Genomic DNA, 24,495 nt, shown 5'->3' on the forward strand with positions numbered 1-24,495 from the left:
GGACAACTGTACTAGTAGAAGTGTCTTCAGAAGGAAATTTGGCGTTCATTCGATCACACAAAGGTTCCGTGAAGATCTGACCTGACTTAGCCAGCTGCTGTTTAAGCTGACATCGAAAAATATTGGGCAATTGTCAAGCGCAAATTGAAGAAAACGATCAAAACACCGTCTGATATGGAAATGTGACTGAAAAAGATGACAGATACGGTAGTGAAAGTCACTATGTATGTATTCAGCGAAAAGTTCGAAAGTTCATCAGAAAAGCAGAAGAATAATTTTTATTTTATGTTAAAAAATATTCTCGAACTGATGATCCTTTTAGAAGAATTTTTTAATGACACAAATTAATTCGTTTATTTTTTTTGTATAAAATAAGACGGGCGAAAACCAGTTTGTGATGATGGAATTGACAGTTCAATTTGCTGAATTGCATTACCACCCTATAAAACCGATTTCGGCAAATAAAAAGGAAATTTAACCAATAATCCCGAGGGGAATTTGTCTCATGACGTTTGAAACTGAAATCCCGTTTTCCGACAGATAACGTTTGAATCTGAATCTCGATCCCAGACAGATAACGTTTTGCTGATTGATAACAGAGTTGACAAAAGAGAAATTGGTGATGCCGAGTATTCCACCGGTACGAGAAACCCACGAGAAGACGTTCCCCGCAGGTGGGAAAGAGGGGCTCATAACGTGATAATACTGCCATCACGCGACCCCGTATTCCGTATAGAGCCATTCTTGCCACCGTTTCTCACCATCCAAGGACGAACGGCTCTTCGAGTGTTGGAGTTCCCACGTATGCGCACTCGATGCGGCGGAATTGAAGCAAATAGGAAAGAAACGAGACAACCTTTAAATGCAGCACACATTATAGTTATGCAAAACCAACAGAGAATTCCCAAGTGACATGTGCTAAAATGGTCTGTTGGACAAGTTAAAGTATTACACCACAGCGCACAGGATAGATACATCCTGCCGAGGTCACACGATACGGTCGGTCGGTCGATCGGTCGTGATCTTTTATGGGGGTACCATTACCGTTTGCTTGTGTGACCGAGTGGGTGAATCCATCCAAGACGAGCAGGTTTTTTACACCTCCTTCCCAATCAGCTGATCGGTGGCTTAGGAGGTAAACTTGTTGTTTGACGACTCTCTGATTGTGAAGCCCTGCTCGAAACACGCTGTGCGTTTTGATGGCAGAAAAAAGCGTGAAAGCTTATTATGAATGCTAGAAAGTAGTACCGGTTGGATGGTTGGTTGTTGGTACTGTGGTGGAACCACGACGTGTTGCGAATTGATTGAACGACTTTTGCACTTTACGGAGCACTGCTGGGGGTGAGAGTAGGATAATTATACGAAACGATAAAAGAAACAGGTTCGGTGGCCGTGAGGATTACGTCAAAATCAGAGAGGAATGAATCATTGGGTTATGAAACAAGTATTTGTGGATTGATTGCAGAAGAAAGTATTTTATTCCATTCGATTTGTCAAGAATTTCGGAAACACAATTTCGGCGGAACATTGGAACAAAGGTATATTTGAATCTAATTAATTGGAACACAAGTTTTCTTCTCCACCAAAAATAAGACTGCCGTAATATATAGACGGTGGGCTAACTACTATTTCCACAATCGGATTCCACAAAATACTGCAGCAAAACGTTTTTCATTTGCCAGCGGAGCTATAAGTCATTAAAGCTCACTCGTGCAGAAAATTATAAAATAAACATAAACAAATATACAGACACGAGCAGATAAGACATTGACTCGCCATCGCCGTGTTCTTACCGCCGTTCTATACACTGTGCATAACTTAATATATGGTACGGATAATTTTGTTTATTTACATCGGTGGCCAAATTACGACGGCCATACCATTGCTTATCAGAACCAGATGATCAGCATAATTTCGGTTGCGTTTCTGATACACCGGATGTAATCACTATCATCCACCGCACAATAAGGCCGTAGATAAGACGCAAATGAAAATCGTACACAATCACACGAAGATAATAGGGGGAACACATTTCGCAAATTTTCAAGGAATTCAAATGCTACTTGTCTCGGCGTTATTTATTAGGGAAACGACCTTGGCCCGTTGCCAGCACGGTTTTCATTTGTGTGGTTCGGCTCGTGGAGCGGACCACGAATGATGCCTTTGCTCTTTGGTTTATTTACTGTGCTGCTGCTGCTTCTAGTTTGAATCATACGGGATCAGTGGTCGTCAATTTTTAAATGCCTTTCATCGAACCAGGCGACACGCGACTAGCTGTCTGTCGAGTTGGATGCTCGAATGTGAATTCATTTACAACGGGGGGATTACTGCAATTATCACACCTGTCTGATTGCCGGATTTATTTCTGCTTTCGATGATAGCCGAACAAACTAGGGTATCGCTTTCAGAGCAAATCGTTCTGAGAACTGCTCGACATTAATGTCTATCAATCACTTTAACATATTTCCATACATTGAAAGCTTTGAAAAAATGTTTTCCCTCATCCACACAGCTGGCAATTTGTAGTGAGTGGTATTTTTTTCGCGACACTGAGCGCTGAACATTTATTGTTTCTTCCTCCTTCGAAGTCGACCCAGCGGCTGGGGATTGTCTCCGGGAGGCATTTTTTTTTTGCACAAATGAGCAACTTCTAATCTCCGTCTCGTGTGTATTTTCCTGGAATTTTAACACATTCAGGTTTGAATTGTATTACAGTCGTGTTCTAGTGAACTAATAATTGGTTACAGTGGCAAATAGCATTCCAAATCAACACAGAATTCCGAAATTGTACCTAAATGTTTGTGTGATATGTTGAGATATTACTAAAAAAATAATTTTGAAATATGATGAAAAAACATTAAGACGTGAAAGTGAAATGAAGAGGAAATATTCGCTTGAATTGAGTAATTATGAACTTGCTTGAAAGATTTAATATTTTTAAACAATATTGCATACAAGTTGTAATGTGAGAAAAAAAAGAACTACATATAGATGGCGGCACATCGATTCTACGCATACTTGTCGGAGGCAGAGTTGGCAGAACTACGGATTTGCTCAATTTTAGATGTAGATGCTTAAATAATGTAGATCAACTATACTCAACCTGCGGCTCACCGGACTCCGGAAGAATTTTGTATGTGTAACAATCACGAAAACTTAAGATATAATCTCGGAAACATGGGGGCTGTCCACATACCACATGGACAACTTTAGGGGTGGTACGGGGTACGAAAATGTCCACGTGGACACGTTAAAAGATGTTTTTTTAAATACATTCAGATCTGTTCGAATAAATGAACATTTTTTTTGCATTTTCCGCCCATTTTGGGTACTCCATATTTATCCATAAATTGGTTATGTCGAATATTTTTCCATATCATCGAACTTCTTCACTGAAATATGTATTCTGCATGAAAGTCACATAAACATTGAGCGATCAAGCTTCCATTGGTAGTGGAGAGTCTTTGTTTTCAACTTCTAAGCTACATCATATTTGAGTATAAACTGAACTCTGTGTTCTAAATCCAGGTCTACGTGGGAGTAAATTTTAAATAGCGAACTGCTGATACATTTGTATCTGCAGAGTATATGTGGGATGTTAATAATATGATGAAATGACCGGAATATTATTAGGATTTTCCAAATAATTTGAGTAGGAATTAGCTAAACGAGTGCTATCCTAATTTTATAATACCAGCTCAAAAACAGAGTTCATATGCAGAACTCTGTACTAAAAGAAGCAGATTCAGCCCACCTTTTCTGATGGGTTGTACCCCCGTTCCCAAATATTTCTCGAATTTTTAGCATCCATTTTGCGACGTTATTTGACGTTAATGACACATTGATACAGCTGCGTTAGGTATGCTCAGCACCGGGATCAGTTTTTTAAGGATCATTTTGTCCTGCCGATCGAAAGATTGTGATGTTACAAATGAAACTTCCGTTAATAAGCACATGTTATTACGACATTCGTGTTTTTTAAAGTGGGGCTTTGAATCCGGGATTAGATTACATTTTCTGCACAACAGCCAAGAGGAATCCCCTATCAACACGCTTTATGGAATAAAACATTCAAAATATTGTTTTCTTTTTTCTAATTTTCGCTTCAATATATGAACTAGTATCTTGCAGTCAAAGTTTAGTAAAGAAGTATTCCTAAATCCATTGGTTGTTTCTTCATTTAAATGCTTTTGACACATTTTTTTGAATAGCAATTGCAGAATTCTTCAGAAAAAACTCTTTACGATGGACACTCGTTTCTCGGAGATTATCTGCAGGCGAACGATTTTATTGTCAAATAAGTTCCTTCAGATGTTATTTCATGCTTAATTGTAAAAATATTCGCTTGATTGTGCAGTTTTACTGTTGTACTGTCCTTTGAAGTCACCGAAGAAATGTTTCTAATTTCAGCTTTTATTTTTGCTTTGGAAACAATTCTCTGGAATGTTCTCGAAAAGCGTTTTGAAGAAGTAGTAGTTTTGGCAGTTATCATAATGGGATTATTACACAAATCATTAAACAGATTTCCATAAGCATTCGAACAAATGGGATGAAAAAGAACTAATTTTCGGTTTTAGTAATTTTAACTCACCATTTCATACAATTAACAGAGTGTTTCCTGAAGCCAACGATTTCACATATTTTCAAACTCTCGAATATATTGGTAGGAAGTGGTATAAGAAATATATATATATATATATATATATATATATATATATATATATATATATATATATATATATATATATATATATATATATATATATATATATATATATATATATATATATATATATATATATATATATATATATATATATATATATATATATATATATATATATATATATATATATATATATATATATATATATATATATATATATATATATTTAGAGGTTAGTTTGATAATTCACTCGAAATTTGGCTTTTCATTCGATATATATAGCCAAAAAAAAAAGAATTGGAAAAAGTCTACCAAAGTACATGATAAATATCTGACATCACTAGTCGATGGGGAATAATTATCAATTTCGTTGAATTTAGATTTTTATTAGCTTAACATTAATATACATTTTTTATGTTCTTTGTGTATCTAACCATCACGAAAATGCATACATGTCATTAAAATCGCATAGTAATTTATTGTTTTATCTTTTTTTTTCTATCATTTTCCCATCTCCATAACAAATACACGCAACGTTTCCCATGTGTTCACGCTCATCCGCTTGCCAACACATCACACAAAACATGCGCGCATTATTACCAACGGGGTTCCCACACATCGATAAAACACAACAGGAATACGGACATTCATTATTTTTCCAGCGTTTCCTCAAGCAGTCGGACCAGACCCAGAGCGGTGATGTCGGCTTGGCCGAGTTTATTCATTATGTGCGAGAACATGAGAAAAATTTACGCCTGCAGTTTACTCACCTGGACAGGAACCGAGATGGAATGGTGGATTTGGAGGAGCTGATTACCGCCTTCAAGGAGCTGGGAATCGAAATAGATCGGCACGAGGCGGCCAAGTTACTTAAAAGGTTTGATGATTTACCATGACGTTTCTAAATCTAATTAAAATGTTTGCTTTTATTTTAGGATGGATAAAGATGGTAGTCTCAATATCAGTTTCGACGAGTGGCGAGACTTTCTTCTTCTGGCTCCATCTTCAGATATCCACGAGCTCGTCAAGTACTGGAGGCATTCTACCGTAAGTAAAACTCAAGCTTTCTTGTAGAATAATTATTTGGATATCCCCTCAGTCGTAGATTTGAACCCAGCAATTGATATATCTAACCCTCCGAACCTTTGTTCTGTTTTCTCTTTCTGAAAAACTCTTATACTCTTACCGGGATCTGCGTGAAGAATCTAAGATACAATGAAGCGTATCTAGCGATGATTGGCCGTGAAGTGCCCTCCTCGAATCTTTTGTCTTCTTCTTCTGAAATTTCACCACCAACAGTTGATGCCCTTGAAAAGTTGAATAACAAAAACATTGCCACAAACACTGGCACAACACCGGTGACTAGCATGACTCTCATTGATGCAACTAACAATAGCAACATCCCTACTACTACTACTACTAGCCTAGGAACGACACCCGACGAAAATCTCGATCCTCTGCTCAGTCTGATCGATCTAGAGCAAGCGATCGAACATATCACTGAGCTAATACTGAATCCGAGCCTGCTGAAGACCGGCTCCTCCAGTGCTTCCGCCTTTGCGGGTGTGCACAAATTCCACAACACACATCTGCTGGTGGATGGTAAGGTACAGTGGAAATCGTTTCTTTATTTCGTCAGTAACCCTCACTTCCCATGCCAGAGCAGCATTCGCTTCTGTTTACTTTATATTTTATCGACGTTGAGTTCTGCATTGTTTGCTGATTATCGAGTTAAGAAAATGATTTCGTATGATTGCGACAATCTGCTGGAATGCATCAGTTATAGGCAAATTGCACATTCATCGTTTTCCATCATTCGTCTCTCTTTTTATTTAAGGGTTTTCTATATCCTATCTGCCATCGTCCCAATTGGTCTAAATCCTATATACTGACTCATCTGTTTTCAAATCCTCTGACCCATCATTGGTATATTGTATTATTTTATCCAATCTTAAAAAAAACATAAGAAATCTTATTGCTTCATATTAATCTGTACCAAATCATTCGCCATCAGCTGTCCAACAAAGAATGAAGTCTTCTACTGCACCCACTTTAGGGAACTGATTCTTGCCATGGGGGCAGTTGTCATTCGTACGAATACGGAAACCAAGTGATTTCGTTTTCCTCCATTTCATTTCCCAAATGCACTCAGCTAATACGATAGATGGCGTAGAGATTTGCAAATAATCGTTGTAGAAGTTCATGGACATATAAGTATGCGATTCCATTGTACATGTAACCAACCGGAAGAGCTTTAGCGCTTAGCTATAGCTGATATCTACATGTAATAGGAAGCATGATTGAGGCATGCAATTCCAAGCCATTTAGAATACATTGTTCCATCTGATAGATAAACGAAGAAAATTAATGGTAGTTTGAATATAATCGGTGGACGTAGATTATTCCAGTAGTTGCTAGTAGTATGTGCGCACATTATACTTTATTATATATATGTACTGCACTAAGTGTCTAAATATAATTATATTAATAACTCGGCACTAACGTATAAACGCCACCGGGCGCAATTTTTATGATTGAATTATATTTTCGCAATGAAATTTATTCAGAGGTCAATATAATGGGGCGAAGTCACAATCTAAGGAGGATATAGAACCGGCAATTGCCATGCACCAGTCAAACGTATGCGGTCCGACGCTCGCTAACCCTCGGTCGACTCGGCTAACTAAAGGGTTGTCTCCTATATTTCAAACTAACCGAGCAATCGGTGGAACACGTGTTTGTTTGCGAGAGGTCGCCACTTCCAACGGCGGGTCGGCGGCCGACTCGGATTGTGTCACCTCGGTTCATTATCCTCGTCAGCTGGGGACTTCGCCCCCATTGCATTGACCTCAGAATAAGTTTCATTACGTAAAAATAAATTCATAATGAAAATTGCGCTCCGGTGGTGTTAACACGTAAGTAACAACAATTCCACAAATGAGTGATGAGCGGAATAAGATCCGATTGTCGGATAGTCGTTCAGCTTGTGAATATTTTGCATAAGATCTTCTTCTTCTTATATGGCACTAACGTTTCTAAAGGAACTTCGCCGTCTCAACGTAGTATTACTTGCGTCATTTTTATTAGTACTTAGTTGAGATTTCTATCCTAAACAACACGACTTGAATGCATTCTGAGTGGCAAGCTCTAGAATACGCGTGACCACAGCGCAAGTCGGAGGAAATCCTCACCCCGACCAGAACGGGACTCGAACCCGAACCCCCGGCATGTTAGGTTTGACGCTAACCACTCGACCACGGGAGCACCGATTTTTTTTGCATAAGATGCGTTTTAGATTAAACAGGCCTTCTTCAAAATAGTTATTTAGGGTTGTCTGAATTGGAAAGGCATATCTGATCTTCTATAGAAATGAATAACAGGGGAATTAAAGTTGTGTTACTGCAAACAAACATTGTTTGTTTTATGTATGAAAATTTATTTTGGATTTATTTCGTCTCATTTATTTGTCTTTGTTCTTCTACTCCAAAACGGTAGATCCACAATTTGTGTAGATTTTCTCAAATCTGTTGTTTCCAACAAATAAGGATCGTTAAATTCATTAAAAATCACCTTTTTGTTGTCGTCACTATCCTGCTTCTTTGTCTGCATCTTAATGAATAAGTTATTCAGTCCTTTGTCAGCACTCGTCCCTGGTCTTTTGCACAATTTGGGAATCTCCCCTTCAATTTGAAACATTTTCGTTTGATATGGCATTTAAAATCACAATAGTTACATACACTCTGTCTTTTTCTTCTAAGAGACCACCATGACTCTATTTTAATACTGTTCCGTCTTCCGTAAATCACGCCAGTACCCGTTGGAATCATTAGGACCATCCAAATGGAACTTTTTGTCGTCAGTGAAGATGATCTATACATTGAAGAACTTTTCGTTATGGTATATAGCAAAAAGTATTCTTTTGGAAACATTCTTTGTCACAACATACCATCACCCCTATTCTGTATTTCGATCGAGTCGAAATATTTCGAACGACTTGATAAAATTCCATTCTGTATTCCGTTCGAGTTGTTTTTGCATTTCGTTCGATCTGTTTCTCTTCGAACATTGAATGGGCAAAACGTTCGAAATAGGGAATGCGAAATTAAAACTCGAACGAAATAACGGTTTCGAACGAAATATAAATCCGTCGGAATACAGAATAGGGCTGCATGTCCCACATTCGGTTCATGTGAGCTTTGGCAAAACTCAGACGTCTTCCGATGTGAGATGGTGTAAGATAAGGAACTTTAACCTATTAAGCCCTCTTTATGTGAGGACTTTTTACCAAAGCTTGACGAATTTTCACTCGAAAAACATTTAAATTCAAATATTGCTTTATTTGAATAAGCGATTCTGAGGTATTTGAAGCTGTTCTAACTATTTCCCGCTTGCCTCGGGGATATTTTTATTCCGACTGAAATGTGTTTCCCTAACACAGACTTCAAATCCATGGAGCTTGGGTAAATTGGCATTGCAAATACATGCAAGTCGGGGTCATTTTTGTTCCGACTGAAATGTATTTCCCCAGCACAGACTTCAGAACTAAGGTGCCTGAGGAAATTGGCATTACAAACTCATGCAGATTGGGGTTTTTTTCTTCCGACTGAAATGTGTTTCCCTAACACAGACTTTAAATCCAAGGAGCGTGGGGAAATTGGCATTGCATATTCATGCAGGCAGGGGTATTTTTGTTCCGACTGAAATGAGTTTACCTAATAAAGACTTCTAAACCAAGGTGTCTGGAGAAATCGGCATTTCAAATACATGCAAATTGGGGTCATTTTTATTCTGACTGAAATGTGTTTGTTTAACACAGACAGTAACGAAGAACATAATCTATTGCATGAGTTGACCTTACATGGCATTATACTATATTTTTACTCACAAAGCAAATATATTGAATTCAATTGAATTCGGAAATTGTTGCATTCAATCAAAATTTTAATCTAACAAACAAATGATTGCTAAGCTGAGGTAGTCCCACGTCAACCTTGCGGTTATATCATAGATATAACCTACCCATTTTTCGTATCCTTGTTTGGTATGAAAAATTTACAGGAATCATTGCCCAAAACCCAAAGTATTTTTCATCGAATCTCGATTGACGTTCCGCCATTTGAAGTGATTCAATGATGTATTAGTTGCTCTATCCAAATTTGTGAATTTTACATTAAAGGTTTTTCAATTGATAAAGGAGTTGCCTCTTAAAGATTTGGAATTTTCATTTTCAGTATGGTAATTATTCTTCTAGTCACTTCTAACTTCCTTTTCAAGCACCATTTCAGGGTGTTTGTGCAATTTCGCTGGTTCAGGTCATCCATGGAGACAAACTACGAAGTGTACAGTATACTCAAGCTCAAGCTTAGTAACTTCTAACAATGGTTTTTGTTCATATAACATGTTCTGTTAAATAGCATTTTATTTCACTTGAACAGTCCACAATTCACTCAAAACATCAATTATTGAAGTTTTCAATGAGAGAACAAAATCCTTCACTGATTTGCCTGGTTGATCATCGGATAAATCGTCGTTTCTGTCCGGACTTTTGGGGTGCATCATATTTAGCAAATCATCCTATCCATTATCTGTTTCATCTCTGTGCTTAGTTTGCGTTCATAACTCCAAGTATCTCAAATTTATCCAATCATGTTTTCCACGTATTTATCAATTATTAGCTGACCCGACAAACTTCGTCCCGAATGAATTTTTTTGTTATGAATGCTTTCAAACATTCACGTTTTTGACGTGGGACTACGTCTAACCGGAGTATATGGGGGGGTAAAATGAAAGCCTAAACACAGAACATGTAGAAAACAATGAAAGATTTCGAATGCTTATAACTCGAACATTTCTTACTGGATCGGAAAGCATCAATTGATAGGGAATATTCCTACGCTTCTATCGCAATTAATAAAATGTTATTTTTCATTAGATAAACAATTGAATAACTGTAAAATGTTAGGCGTTATCTAAACGCCCTAACTGCCTCGTTTTGATTGGCCCGATCTACGGTTTCCCTAACACAGCCATCAAAACCAAGCAGCCTTAGGGAAATCAGCATTGCAAATACATGAAAGACGGGGGTATTTTTTTCCGACTGAAATGTGTTTCCCTAACACAGACTTTAAATCCAAGGAGCGTGGGGAAATTGGTATTCCAAATACATGTAAGTCGGGGGCATTTTTGTTCCGACTGAAATGTGATTCCCTAACATAGACTTCAAATCCATGTAGCGTGGGGAAATCGGCATTGCAAATACATGAAAGTCGGGGGAATTTTTGTTCCGACTGAAATGTGTTTCCCCAACACAGACTTCAGAACCAAGGTGTCTGAGGAAATTGGCATTGCAAATTCATGCAAGTCAGTGGCATTTTTGTTCCGACTGAAATGTGTTTGCCTAACACAGACTTCAAAACCAAGATGTCTGGGAAAATCGGCTCTGCAAATAAATGCAAACTTCGAGTACTTTTGTACTTGCTTGCCTTTGTGCAAACTAGAATATGTTTCCTTAACACGGTCTCCTAAACTTAGGAACCGGGGAAAATCGGTAGACACTAGAGACGACTGAACTTTCAAATTTAAATCCTTTATATATAAAAAGTAGAAGTAGAAGTTTTTGATTCATGCAAGCCGGGGGTACTTCTGCACCCGCATTTTTTTTTGCACTCCGAAAAGTGTTTTCCTAGTACGGATTACAAAAACGGGTACGAACATAACGCTTTGGCTGGGTTATTCATTATTGCATTGAAGGATATGCCTTCATATCTTCTGTTCACTTAATTTCTACGCATACCATTTGATGATTAGGCAAAATGTTGTTAACCATTTGCTGCGATAACGCCTATTGATTAAACAATATCCGTTCGACGTACATGTCAAATTCGGAACTGAGTGCCTGAAGTTCATCAAATCAAGCAAATTCGTGGTTCGAAAAGTACGTACACTTGAGAGATGCAAACTTCAGAATGAAAACGTAAAATAAAATAATCGTGTGATAATTCTTCCGTTCACATATTTTGTCCTGGGCATCATACCAACCGTAAAAAAACTGTAATTAAATTTACTTGTAACGAAGAACATTATCTGAATTGGCATGAATTGATCTTACATGACATTATAAAATCGTTTTACTCACAAATCATATATATCGAATTTCATTGAATTCGGGAATTGTTTCATTCTATCAAAAATATAAGCAATACGAACAAATGATTGCTAAGCTAAGGTAGTCCCACGTCAACCTTGCGGTTATATCATAGATATAACCCACCCATTTTTTTCAATAAACGAACGTTCAACGTTTAAAAAAATGATGATGGTCCCACCTCTTTCCCCTGCAAAGGTTTGAGCGGAACGAGTTATCTTATTGATAATAATTATATTACGGTATTTATATTTTTTTTCATCAACTAACCAGTAGGCAAACTAAATTGAAAAGAAAACGAACTGGTTATCTCGCAGGCATAGATTACTAATCGATTACTAATATATGAACCCGGGAAGACCCTAGACCGATCGGGAATTGAACCCAATACCTATGTCACTATTAGCCAAGAATTTACAAGGTAATTCCCGCTTTATTAGATCCCCGGCCACGATGCGATCGTTCCCGAGTTCAAGCAGCCGAGCAAACCCAAGCATAACTTTAGCCGATACTTCAGGCCCATTAATTATCTCAAAGCATGTCAAGAAAATTTCCAACCCGAAAAAATCCTTGACCGATCAGGAATAAGACCCAATACCTATGTCAGCATTAGCCTTGAATTTACAAAGGAATTCCCGCTTTACTAGATACCCGACAACATTCTGCAAATGTGATCGAGACCAGACAGCTGACCAAACCTAAGCCTAATTCCAACCAATACTTCAGGCCCTACATTCAACCTGGAATAGAAACGTATCAACCAGAATCTGCAATGAGTCTGCCACAACACAGAAAAATCTCGATATACTTATCTGTTAAGAAGATGAATTTACGGGTATTCTGATTGAGCTATCCCTAGTTTCCCTCTAGTTTCCACATTATACCCCTTGGAATATTTTAATTTTTTTCGTGTAAAACTGCTTTTGCTTATGTTCGATCATGTTCGATTATGTTCGTATTTTTATGTCTGTCAAAGCGCGCGGGCTCAAACTATTGCAGACTTCACAATTATTTTTTTTTAATTAATTGAAAAACTAAACTGAAATAAAAACAAATTCAATCAATACCATCATCATCAAAGCCTTGAAATAAAACAAAATTAAATTTAAAAAGAATACACAGCACAGAAGACAATAATTTACAATATGAAATCATGATTATGGTACCCTTACAAAAGCTTGAGCTGAGATAGTTCTCTTGTTGATAATTATTATGAAGAAATTTATAAAAAACGGGCTGTTTAAGTCACAGATATAGATTCCCATTCGAAAGAACAACTTAAATCATCATCTGGACCTATTCATTCCGTGGCATGTCGAGAGAATTTCCAACCCGGGAAGTTCCAATTGACCCTTTACAATTTTCTTTTGCTAGAAATTTTCTAGTATAATATTTACAATTATCGTTCAAGATTCTTCAATCATTTGCAAATAACATGTTTCTCCGTTTCATGGACTACATGTTTAATATAAAAATTTTATAAAATAAAGACAGCTCAAATCGGACGATTCCTTTCTTGAGTTCTGCACTTACCAACACATTTGGCGATAATTTTTATTTATATAGACATCAAACATCAAATGGATGTACAATGCTTATCACGATGTAATTGTAGACCATATGGGAATTTAATTTTCTGCATTTTGTAATTTTCCTTCAGTGTTTTCCGAAAATTTGCAATTTTCATGTTTGGTTTGATTATGGTTGATTGAAATATGTGTGATATTTTTATGAAACCCCCTTCCCCTTCCAAAGAAGGGAGAAGTGTCATACCCTCATAGGAATATTTATTGTGCTGTACCTCACCTCACCTCATTTTGTTTCCTTTTGTTTGATTAGTTCTCGAGTTACGCATGAATTTGTGTTTCATTTGTATCGCAGTCCCCTTTGGAGAGCGGGTAGAAGTGTCGAACCACCATAGAAACTGTTAACTGCCCCCTAAAACCTCCATATGCCAAATTTCGTTCCTTTTACTTGATGATTTCTCGATTAATGCAGACATTTGTGTTTCTTTTGTATGTCAGCCCCCCTTAGAGAAAGAGGAGGGGTCTCGTACTATCATAAAAACCTTCCCCGGCCCCAAAAACTCCTACATACATATTTTCACGTCAATCGGTTCAGTAGTTTCCGAGTCCATTAGAATCAGAAAGATAGACAGAACTCCATTTTTATATATACAGATTGTAAGCTGCTATCTTTTTTTCACTTTTTAGGATCGATTCCTTGCAAACGACTTGAAATTAACTTGTTTGAAATAGGTTTCAATAATATCACCCATTCGGCAAAAAGGAATATAGCTCTTCTACCGTTTCGCGGATAATCGAGGTTCCACTGTATTTGTGAGGAATTGAATAGTTTCATGATCTTGAAGATGTTCTTTCTACTTCCCGTTGCCATGTAAAACTTCTGTCCCGGAATCTGCTCGAATTATGTCAACTTGACGAACGAGAAGTTTGAATTTTCTTGCTGCGCGAGCAAAATTGTTAGGCGATGTTCCTCTTTAGCAATCGCTTTGGTATTAGAACTGATAAATTTGATCGCTGATCCATTGGAAAACTTTCCATCCGCTTCGGAGGATACGGAGGGGGGACGTCCTTTTTCTGCCCACATGTTAAGTGGACAGCCCCTAAGGCGATTTTATATTAGGCTATCAAAAAAGTTCAATTTTCATTTGTTCATAAAATTAGTTACAATCATCTGTTTTAAGTCAAATATGCGCCGTTTTGTTCGACTATTTGTTCCCAACGAGATGCCAACTTCATAATACCCCTGTTATAGAAGCTCGCTTCCTTATTGGCAAAAAACTCGGATAGCCAATTTTCACAGGCCTCTTTTGTGGCTAACTTCTGACTACCTAGCTCGTTCGCCATGGACAAAACCAGGTGGTAGTCACTTGGTGCAAGGTCCGGACTATACGGCGGATGCAAAAGAACCTCCCATCCGAGCTCCCGGAGCTTCTGTCGCGTCACCAAAGAAGTGTGTGGCCCGGCGTTGTCCTGATGGAAGACAATGCGGCCTCTGTTTATCAAAGATGGCCTCTTCTTCATGAGTGCTACCTTCAAGCGGTCCAGTTGTTGGCAGTACAGGTCCGAATCGAGCGTTTGGCCATAGGGAAGCAGCTCATAATAGATTATTCCTTGACAATCCCACCAAACACACAGCAGAACCTTCCTGACCGTTAATGAGGGCTTGGCCACCGTCTGAGCCGCTTCAGCGGGCTTCGACCACGACCGTTTGCGCTTCACGTTGTCGTAAGTGACCCACTTTTCATCGCCAGTCACCATCCGCTTCAGAAACGGGTCGATTTTGTTGCGATTCAGCAGCGATTCACATGCGTCGATACGGTCAAAGATGTTTTTTTGCGTCAACGTGTGTGGCACCCATACATCGAGCTTCTTTGTGAATCCAAGCTTCTTCAAATGGTCAATAACGGCTCTTGGCCGATGCTACGGCTGCTACTAAAGGGTGTGTCACATCAAATTGCATCACGGAAAAAACGCTGTAGAAATTCGCCCAGTAGACCGATCCTTTTGAAAATTTTAGACAGTAAAATAAAAACTATTAAACAACATCAAAACCCCGTCCATAAGGTTCTGTACAACGTCAGGTTGTAGTTTTTTTTTAACAGAAATCCATTTTCTCTTGAAGTCCGCCTCCGATTTGACAACTTTTGGGTTCTTCCGGAGGGCCTGCTTCATAATCGCCCAATATTTCTCTATTGGGCGAAGCTCCGGCGCGTTAGGCGGGTTCATTTCCTTTGGCACGAAGGTGACCCCGTTGGCTTCGTACCACTCCAACACGTCCTTTGAATAGTGGCACGAAGCGAGATCCAGCCAGAAGATGGTCGGGCCCTCGTGCTGCTTCAATAGTGGTAGTAAGCGCTTCTGTAGGCACTCCTTAAGGTAAACCTGCCCGTTTACCGTGCCGGACATCACGAAGGGGGCGCTCCGCTTTCCGCAAGAGCAGATCGCTTGCCACACTATGTACTTTTTGGCAAACTTGGATAGTTTCTGCTTGCGAATCTCCTCCGGAACGCTGAATTTGTCCTCTGCGGAGAAGAACAACAGGCCCGGCAGCTGACGAAAGTCCGCTTTGACGTAGGTTTCGTCGTCCATTACCAGGCAATGCGGCTTCGTCAGCATTTCGGTGTACAACTTCCGGGCTCGCGTCTTCCCCACCATGTTTTGCCTTTCGTCGCGGTTAGGAGCCTTCTGAACCTTGTATGTACGCAGGCCCTCCCGCTGCTTGGTCCGCTGGACGAATGAACTTGACAAATTCAGCTTATTGGCGACATCCCGGACCGAACTTCTCGGATCACGTCTAAACTGCTTAACTACGCGCTTGTGATCTTTTTCACTGACGGAGCATCCATTTTTGCCGTTCTTCACCTTCCGGTCGATGGTTAGGTTCTCGAAGTATCGTTTTAGTACTCTGCTGACCATGGATTGGACGATTCCCAGCATCTTACCGATGTCCCGATGTGACAACTCCGGATTCTCGAAATGAGTGCACAGGATTAATTCACGACACTCTTTTTCGTTCGACGACATTTTTCCAAATTTACGAAAAATTGACAGTGAAGCATGGCCAACGTGATCTATACACTCTTATCTGATTATAAGCGAAAGCTGAAGATATAATTCCTAAAAATTATATTTCTACAGCGTTTTTTCCGTGATGCAATTTGATGTGACACACCCTTTATGCCGGTCTTTCTCGGCTAATTCAGCGATTTTGTCGCAATTTTCGATGACAGGCCCTCCGGAGCGTGGCGCATCTTCGACGACCTCTACACCAGAACGAAAACGTTGAAACCATCGTTGTGCGGTGGAAATAGAAACTGTATCGGGTCCATAAACTGCACAAATTTTATTGGCAGCTTGAGATGCATTTTTGCCTTTGTCATAGTAGTACTGTAAAATATGTCGGATTTTCTCTTTATTTTGCTCCATATTTGCGACACTATAACTCACGAACGACTTAACCAAACAAAACACTGTCAAGGACTATATTATAGCGCGCAAAAATACCTTTCCAACAAGCTATAGTATGACTCGATACAATGAATACAACTTTAACTACGCGCTTACAACGACACCTCGCGGAAATACCGCAGGACTTTTTTGACAGCCTAATATTTATGTTTTTGATTTTTTCGTTCTTTTTCTTTTTGGTAAAAGTGCTATTCGGATAAACGTCGCATTCGAGCAAATGTTACATTCGCGTGAGCAACATGCTGATGAATGTGTTTCAGGTGAAACGAATACAGGGGAAAAATTACAACAACTATGAATTACCAATTTTAAGTGGTAATTTGTTGAACTTATTGACACGCTTAGTAATAAACAAGCTTCCGTTAAAAATGGTTTCGACTAAATAGACCGTTATATATCGGTAAATGCAATAGTAACTGTTTACAAGATGTGATTCAACCATGCTTAGTTTCTTCGGAGTGCATCCAAGCTTTTGTTTAATACAGGGTTTTTCAGATTAAACGCTTACGCAAAAATATCGAATAGCTCCTTATAAATTTTTGTTTCACTCCGTCGATGGTAACATTTCATTCCCCACTTCGGGATGATAATATTCGGCTACTCGTTCAGTCTGATCCGATGGCGTCAAGATGTACAATTTACAAGAACATGTATTTTTAGTTAAACCGTATTACTCGAGCAACCGAAGCCTTAATGAAACTTTGTCCTCTTATGGTAAGAATTTCAACATTACTCGTCGTCGATTACTTCTTCTGGGGGTACGTGAAGGTACGTGAAGGTTGCTATGTTAATAAGCTACAAAATTGGACGAACTTAAAGAAAAAATAACTCGAATTTTCAACAGCATCGAAGTCGTAATGTTAGAGTTGTGCATGAAGAATTTTTTTCACCGTTTAAAACGCGTTATCGAAAAAAGGGGTTGTCACATCAAAAATGTTCTAAAATAAGCTTTATTTTCGTTTTATAGAAATAAAAATCGGTTCACTTTTGTAGAAGTTATTAAAATTTGTTGCGTGAGCGTTTGAGCGTGAGACCCTGTACTTGTTTAGGTGGCATCCTATTCGTAGTTGTAAACATTGCCTCAGAACATCCGAGTGGCAGATCGAAACCGACATAATCGACACTTCGTTGTAATTTTCCGTCACAATAAATTTGTTTACAACGAACAAAGTTCATCTCAGCCACCACCACCGGTTGATTGGGATCATCAGAACTTTGGCAGGCTAAATATTGAGACCAAAGAACGGAATTTGAACCGTGCCCCAGTGTATCCTCCGTACTTTCCATTGGCTTGCTGTCGATAATTGGTAGTGAAGTCTTCCCAATCATTGGTAGTCGACCGTGTCGTAGCTGTTCACTTGATCAAAGCGATGGAATTGACGTTTAGCGAACGTTCAACAACATCCAATGAACCCAATGAACGTAGTCTGAGAGCAGACACAAACATGTTTTGCTTCTTCCAGACGAACGAACGCTGTTTGTGGGGTACCCAAGATGATGATTGGTTTATTTTTCCATGTACCACATGCATGCATCACTGACGTTTGCTCCATTGCTTGGGTGGTGAAATATGCGCTGGAATTAGATTAAAAATTAATTTGCGTGTATTCAGGTTTCGCTTGCGTATGAGCTGACTTGGCGAAGGAAATAATTACCGATTTTTAATAGTCTACGTAAATTCATCCGTTCATATGTGAGATGCTGTTGTGCATCAGACAAACAGAATCACACGAGAGCAACACCTATAGCGCCGGTCAACTGGTTGATGTTGTGTTGGTGAGTGTTTATATTTGGAGGCTCGTTCATGCTGAGGTAATCGTCGATTGGTCGTTGGTTTCACGGTTCAGTTATTTTCGTTAATACACTGCTCGTTTTTGTTGCTTGCATGTGTTGCAGATTGGTTCACATATGTGGTCGGTTGCATTTGACCTTCTGATTCGTAGCTGTTACAGATAGAAGCAAGCACCAAATTTGTATTGTTCGTTTTGGTGTGCATTCTTTCAAATGTGTTTCAAAACTGAACGTTATATGGCTAACTTCTAGACTTTTTTCAACTGTTTGCTAAAATAATTAATTAAACTCACTGAACCCAGTCTTTGACGTAACCATAAATACGCGCCGAAATGATGATTTCGCAAACAACTACATCTGTCTCCGATTCAAGAGATAGTATTGTAACATTTATATTGAAATTGGACTTTGGACGACAAACGGGAACCACAGATCTGGATCATTCGGGTTATTTATATTTAATGGTCGTTTCCAGTTGGAACTAGTTTTAGTATGGTATTGTGGTTTAAATTTCTCGGTTTACACTGGATGTTTGCACTGGAAAATGTGACCAATTGATCCACGACTGGATGCAACTGGAAATCGCAATTTGCATCATTACAGCCGGCGCGTTTATCACAGTTTATCTGGGTATCCATTATTTTGATTGTGCGGTTGCACTAGCTCTCCCCGTTTATCCGAAACTTGCTGGATCGATTTAGTCTGAGAACAATCAATCTGAGATGAACAATTTTCTGAGAAAATATTCTTATGAAGATAAAAGCTTCCTTCGAGTCCATGTATTTTTCAAAATCTATTCTCGTTCGAAAATATCTTAGTTTGCGCTTGCGTAAGAAGACATTTGGTAAGGTTTATTCTACGCACTTATTTTATGAGTGAACTCATGATCCTGAAACGATGACGTTAGGCCGAAGCAAAAAAATCCGGAACATCGGCGGGACAAATGTTATCAAGCAATGACGCCTTGCTTTGTTATTGTCGAATCGGCAACAACTTGCAGTGATTATCACCCGACTGCTTTAGTTTGAGGAGATAACTCATCCTCCAATATTTCACGAAGTTTTCGTTGTACATGTTCGTTTACGTACTTCTTGTAATGTGTATTATTATTGAAGACTTATATCTAGAAAAATAATTTTTATTATGCAGAAAATCCCATCCAAAAGGAAGTTCAATCAATGGAAGTCATTTGAATGTAATTTCATTACCATCAGTGTTTCGTTCGCCTTTTTTTACATGCGGTCTAGTGGCATTCTTCTCTGTCACGTGTAAATCAAAGTCCATCGGGGATTTTCGAAACGATCGATAAATGCGCTTAATCTAATTAGCATTGGGGTATCAAATGCATGCTTCTGATTTCGTGGAATAGAAATTAGATGCACGCGCTGGTCGACTCAAGTTGAAGAGAATAAGAAATTGAACGTTTAGTGATTATCATTAAATTTAAAGGCACTAAAATATCGATCGGAAAATTGAATCTGAGTTCATGTCAAATCAAATCATTTTTAATTAATCCCTTAAATTTTTAAACTGGGAAGCACCGCCAAACGTCTTGAATGCCAGAGGGGAATTGGATTCTTTGGTAGAATTTTATTTCTATAATGTTCTGTCTACACAACCGCTTTCAAATTGTGGTAAGAACATCTGATGAGTTTTCAGCTCACGGAGCACAAACATTACATTATAGTCTACAAAACCACAGTTAGGAATTATTGAGAGGTAACCCAAAAGCATATGCAATAGATAAAAAAGCGAAATCGTTTTTCGCCCAACGATTTAGGAATCAAAATTTCAAAAGATAAATCTGAATGAAAATTAACGCCGATACTTGCTTTGTCGCGTACAGCATCGTTTTTCATTCTCAACTGCAAAAGATCAGCACAGGGTGAAGTGTTATTTTTAGACCTGTTCGAATCAAAGATGAGCTTCAGACCGCGGCCGGTTTTGCTTTTTTTTTTTTCGGTGGACAGTTGTGTCGAACAAAGAGCTGCTATTTGGGCTGGTTTCAACCAGATCCGTTGCTAGTTGCAAGTCCGAGGTTTATGTAAAGGCTCATGCAAATAGAATGGGATGAGTGAACAACATTTGAGAATGACATTAATAGGAAATTAAATAAACGATTTCGTTGTTCAGAATATCGGAGTATTCAGAAAGCGGGACTTGCTCATAACTTCGATCATTCAATTTTGTATTATTTCTATTGGTACGTACAACGAATATCGAACAAAAGCGCTCACTGTGAGTCATATTTTAAACTTGGGGAAATGTTACTGCACCCAAACTAGCGTTGGCAGAAAATATGACTTTTATTGTGTTAAGGCGTTAAAAGCACCTTTTTTTTCAAGAGTGTTGAAATGTTCGTATGTATGGGGCAGACTTCTCATTCGCTTAGACTGAACATCAGCTCTGAATTGTACCCAAAAAATCCCAAACGATGCCAAGCAAGGTTTGAACCAAGGCTGGCTGGGTTGTAAGGCTGTTCAACACAACCATCCTATCTACGCAACCACTGCCACTGCCACAAACATGCTGCCGTACCAATGCACGAGAATATTACATCACATTATAAAATGAAATTGGATATTCTTAACTCCCAAAAAATAATAATAATAATAATACACCGAAAGTGTTTTCTGAGAGTGAGAGGGAAATTTAACGTGAAACCTTTGATGGGCGCTTATTTGCAAAGTGCCTCTTATTTCGCTCTTATATTGTTATGGCATATATATTATACACAAACTTGACCTTTTTGCTTGAGTCAGTGCGGTACCAGTATGGTGGATACAGTGGCGTAGCGTGACCGGGTGTCACCCCTCCAACCAATTTGATTGGAGATTTGGCATACTCTCATAAATACAGTCCAAGGGTGTCAAATCGCACGATCTTGGTGGTCTATTCACTGGTCTAAAAAGAGAGATCAATTGCTCACCAAATACATTGCGGTATAGATCCATCATTTCGTGTGTGTGACATGTGGCACCGTCTTGCTGAAATCACATGTCGACCCGATTTAGCTCGTGTCAAATCGCAAACCGATAGTAACAGCTTCAAGCTCACTGTAAAATTTTGAAGCATTCCTTAGAAGTCCCTTTCGTCCAGGATAATTCCTGCGGCCTTTAAATGTCCATGTCCGAAACTTCGTTGTAGTAATTTGACAGATTGAAAATGAACATTTTCAGTTAATTGTCAGATGCTGCTAATTGAAGATAGCTTGCTTGAATTGTTTCAAAAGTTTCGGCTACTCCTTTTGACGATTTTTATCCCTCTTGTAACTCACAATGAAAACTTTTCTATACCTTCTAGCAACAGGAAAAATTATCAGTGCATTGAGTCTGGTCGCAACGCTACTCAGAGAAATACTTCGGTTTGCAAATAGTTCTGCGCTAGATCACTTCACGTAGTACATCGCACCAGAAGTACAGATAACACAGTAAGGTGAAAACCATAACTGCTGGAAGAAGGAGCCATGCACTCACTCGATCTGCTATTCGAATATCCGGAAGGATCTCACAAAACATTAATGGCTGTGATCAGCTCAACGTAGTTCACATAAATTGATTACACAACATTACATTGAGCACTGAGTTTGCGACCTCTCATACAAAAAAGAAAAAAAATCCAAGAATGATTCTTTTACATGAACATTTCCGTGGTAAAATTTCCCACTAAATAATATCACCAATTTCTGAACAAAGATGAATGCGGTTGCGCGTCCGCTTATTAAGGGGGGACCCCTGTCAGGAAGGTCGGAAAATGATGATTTTTTCAAGTGCACGAATAATGACTGTCTGAAAATCGGTACCTTTCTTGTGGTATCGGTTCTGAAGCAACAGGAATGATTATTTTGAAACTTTAGGACAATACCTAAAGCGTTACATTGGGGTTTTGAAAAAAATGCCAAAATGTCGGTAATTTTTGTTTAAAATGAGTTATTTTTTATGAAAAATCGCTGTTTAGAAGCCCATAACAAATCGAAAAAATAAGACATCAAAAACGCTATAGATAATCCATTTTTACATGCTGAATTTCAGCCAAACCGGTCAAGTAGATGCTGAGATATGGATACCACCAGTTGAAAAAAACATGGCTTCGTGAAAAACGTGCTAAAAAATTCGTACAGCATAACTATATCATTGGGGTGACTTCATACTATGTGCTTTAACTTTCCAACGAAATAAAATATCCAAAAGGTATTCTGAGGGCATAAGCTTCCCAAACAAGCAAAAAACATAAATTCGATGTTTTTGATTTTCCAGACTGGTTTCCCCCTTAAGCAAACGGGTGTGTGTTTGGACTCTATTTATTGATATTCTAAAAGCCTTTCTCAAGGCTAGATGTGAATGAGCATCGTAGTTTGAAGCCTCAATAATAGAAAAAATCAGTCACCGATCAATGTGCAGATGGGAGTTTCCATATTCTCAACGGTTGCGCGTTTGCTTATTAAGGGTATCCCTTTAATAGTCTCGAAAATAAAAAAAAAACGATTATTGAAAAAATTCTTTATTCATGTCTCTGACGCATGAAGCAATCAAATTTTTTTTCCCCATATAGCTATTTTTATAAAATCGTCATAAAAAAGTGCAATTTTTTTTTGTATGTAATGCATAATGGATATTAAAAATAATATTTGTTTTATTTGTTCAAAGCTCGAAAAAACGTCCAAAAATCATTATTTAGAATTATTAGAATACCCCCTTAGGCAAACGACCGTGTGTTCGATCCCAGAACAGAACATTGTTTAATATTCTAAAAAACCTTTTTCACGGCTAGAGGCTAATGAACGTTGTAGTTTTAAGCCTCTAAAATTGAAAAAAAAACAACCAATTGTGCAGACCATTCACGATTCGTTAGTCACCGATCGAACATTTCAAAACGCGGCTGCAGAAAACATCTCCGGACAATCTGAAAAGCAACCCAGAGAATTCGTCGCGCATAGAACATGTTCATTTATTCACATTTCAACACGCGGCGGTGGAAGCTGGTTCGTCACTTCACTTCCATTTTTGGAAGAATGTGGGTAGTAAGAAATAAGAAACTGAAGAACTGTTCCTTTTTAAAAGCAAATGGAAACCCTTTTTCGGATCTTCTGGACCCAGGGCCTTCAAACGTATAGAGATGGTATCATTAGTCACATTCAATTGATCTACGAGCTGTTGCGTTTGAGAGTCATCTTCAAAGGTGTACTGTCCTCGAACTATCACAGAGATTTTCGACGTTCTTCGTCGCTTACGTCTAAACCATGGTTTTTTAAATTTTTGTACCACTCAAAGCACTGTATTTTTCCAAGAGCTTATCTTCAACAAGCAATCGATACGATTCAGCAGCAGTTTCTTTTAAATGGTAGCAGAAGATCCATGCTAACCGCGAATCGTATATTTCAGGCACAAAAATCGACATGTTCAAAGCATATCAACCCTGTACTGCAGATCGAAACTTGTTATGTTTTGAATTGAATTCCTTTTCTAGATGTCAAAACAAGGCATTGTTGTCAATAATGCATTATGCTGAAAATTACACTGACATTTAAAGATTTGTTGGGAAACTCCGGCTTCCCTTTATATCTGGTCTCGCCTGGTTGACAGGTTCATAGGACCCTATAACACATAATTTCTTGAGGATCCCACCAGACACTAAGCATAAATTTATTTGAGTGAAGACCTGTTTCAGGGGTAGCTAATGGTGGTTCATTTAGCAAGTTTTTTTTTATTTTCCACCTCTGTTTTCTTCACCTCAATCTATAAATAACTTTCTAACATTGCCGTTACTGATAGGTTGATATGAATTTGTTATTCACAGTATTGACAAAGCCCCTGTTAAATTTAGCGAACTTTTAAGAATAATGCATTGAAAAAATAAATATTATGCTTTTCTACTTCTAGTTGATCAAACTCGTAAATAAT

General features: G+C 38.4%; 1 protein-coding gene across 4 annotated transcripts in view; it reads left to right on the forward strand.

Moving 5' to 3' along the window:
• Positions 1-24,495, forward strand: part of LOC129765106 (calcium-binding mitochondrial carrier protein SCaMC-2) — a 66,652-nt gene that overhangs the window by 10,911 nt on the left and 31,246 nt on the right. The window contains exons 2-4 of one of the 4 annotated variants that reach the window (XM_055764975.1): positions 5,302-5,543; positions 5,602-5,713; positions 5,869-6,273. In XM_055764975.1, coding sequence (XP_055620950.1) covers positions 5,302-5,543; positions 5,602-5,713; positions 5,869-6,273 — 759 coding nt within the window. The remainder of the gene's footprint in view (positions 1-5,301; positions 5,544-5,601; positions 5,714-5,868; positions 6,274-24,495) is intronic. The other 3 variants (XM_055764976.1, XM_055764977.1, XM_055764978.1) reach the window with 3 other exon arrangements.

This window comes from Toxorhynchites rutilus, chromosome 2 (genome assembly GCF_029784135.1).
Source record: "Toxorhynchites rutilus septentrionalis strain SRP chromosome 2, ASM2978413v1, whole genome shotgun sequence".
In the NCBI taxonomy this organism is placed as follows: Eukaryota; Metazoa; Arthropoda; class Insecta; order Diptera; family Culicidae; genus Toxorhynchites; species Toxorhynchites rutilus.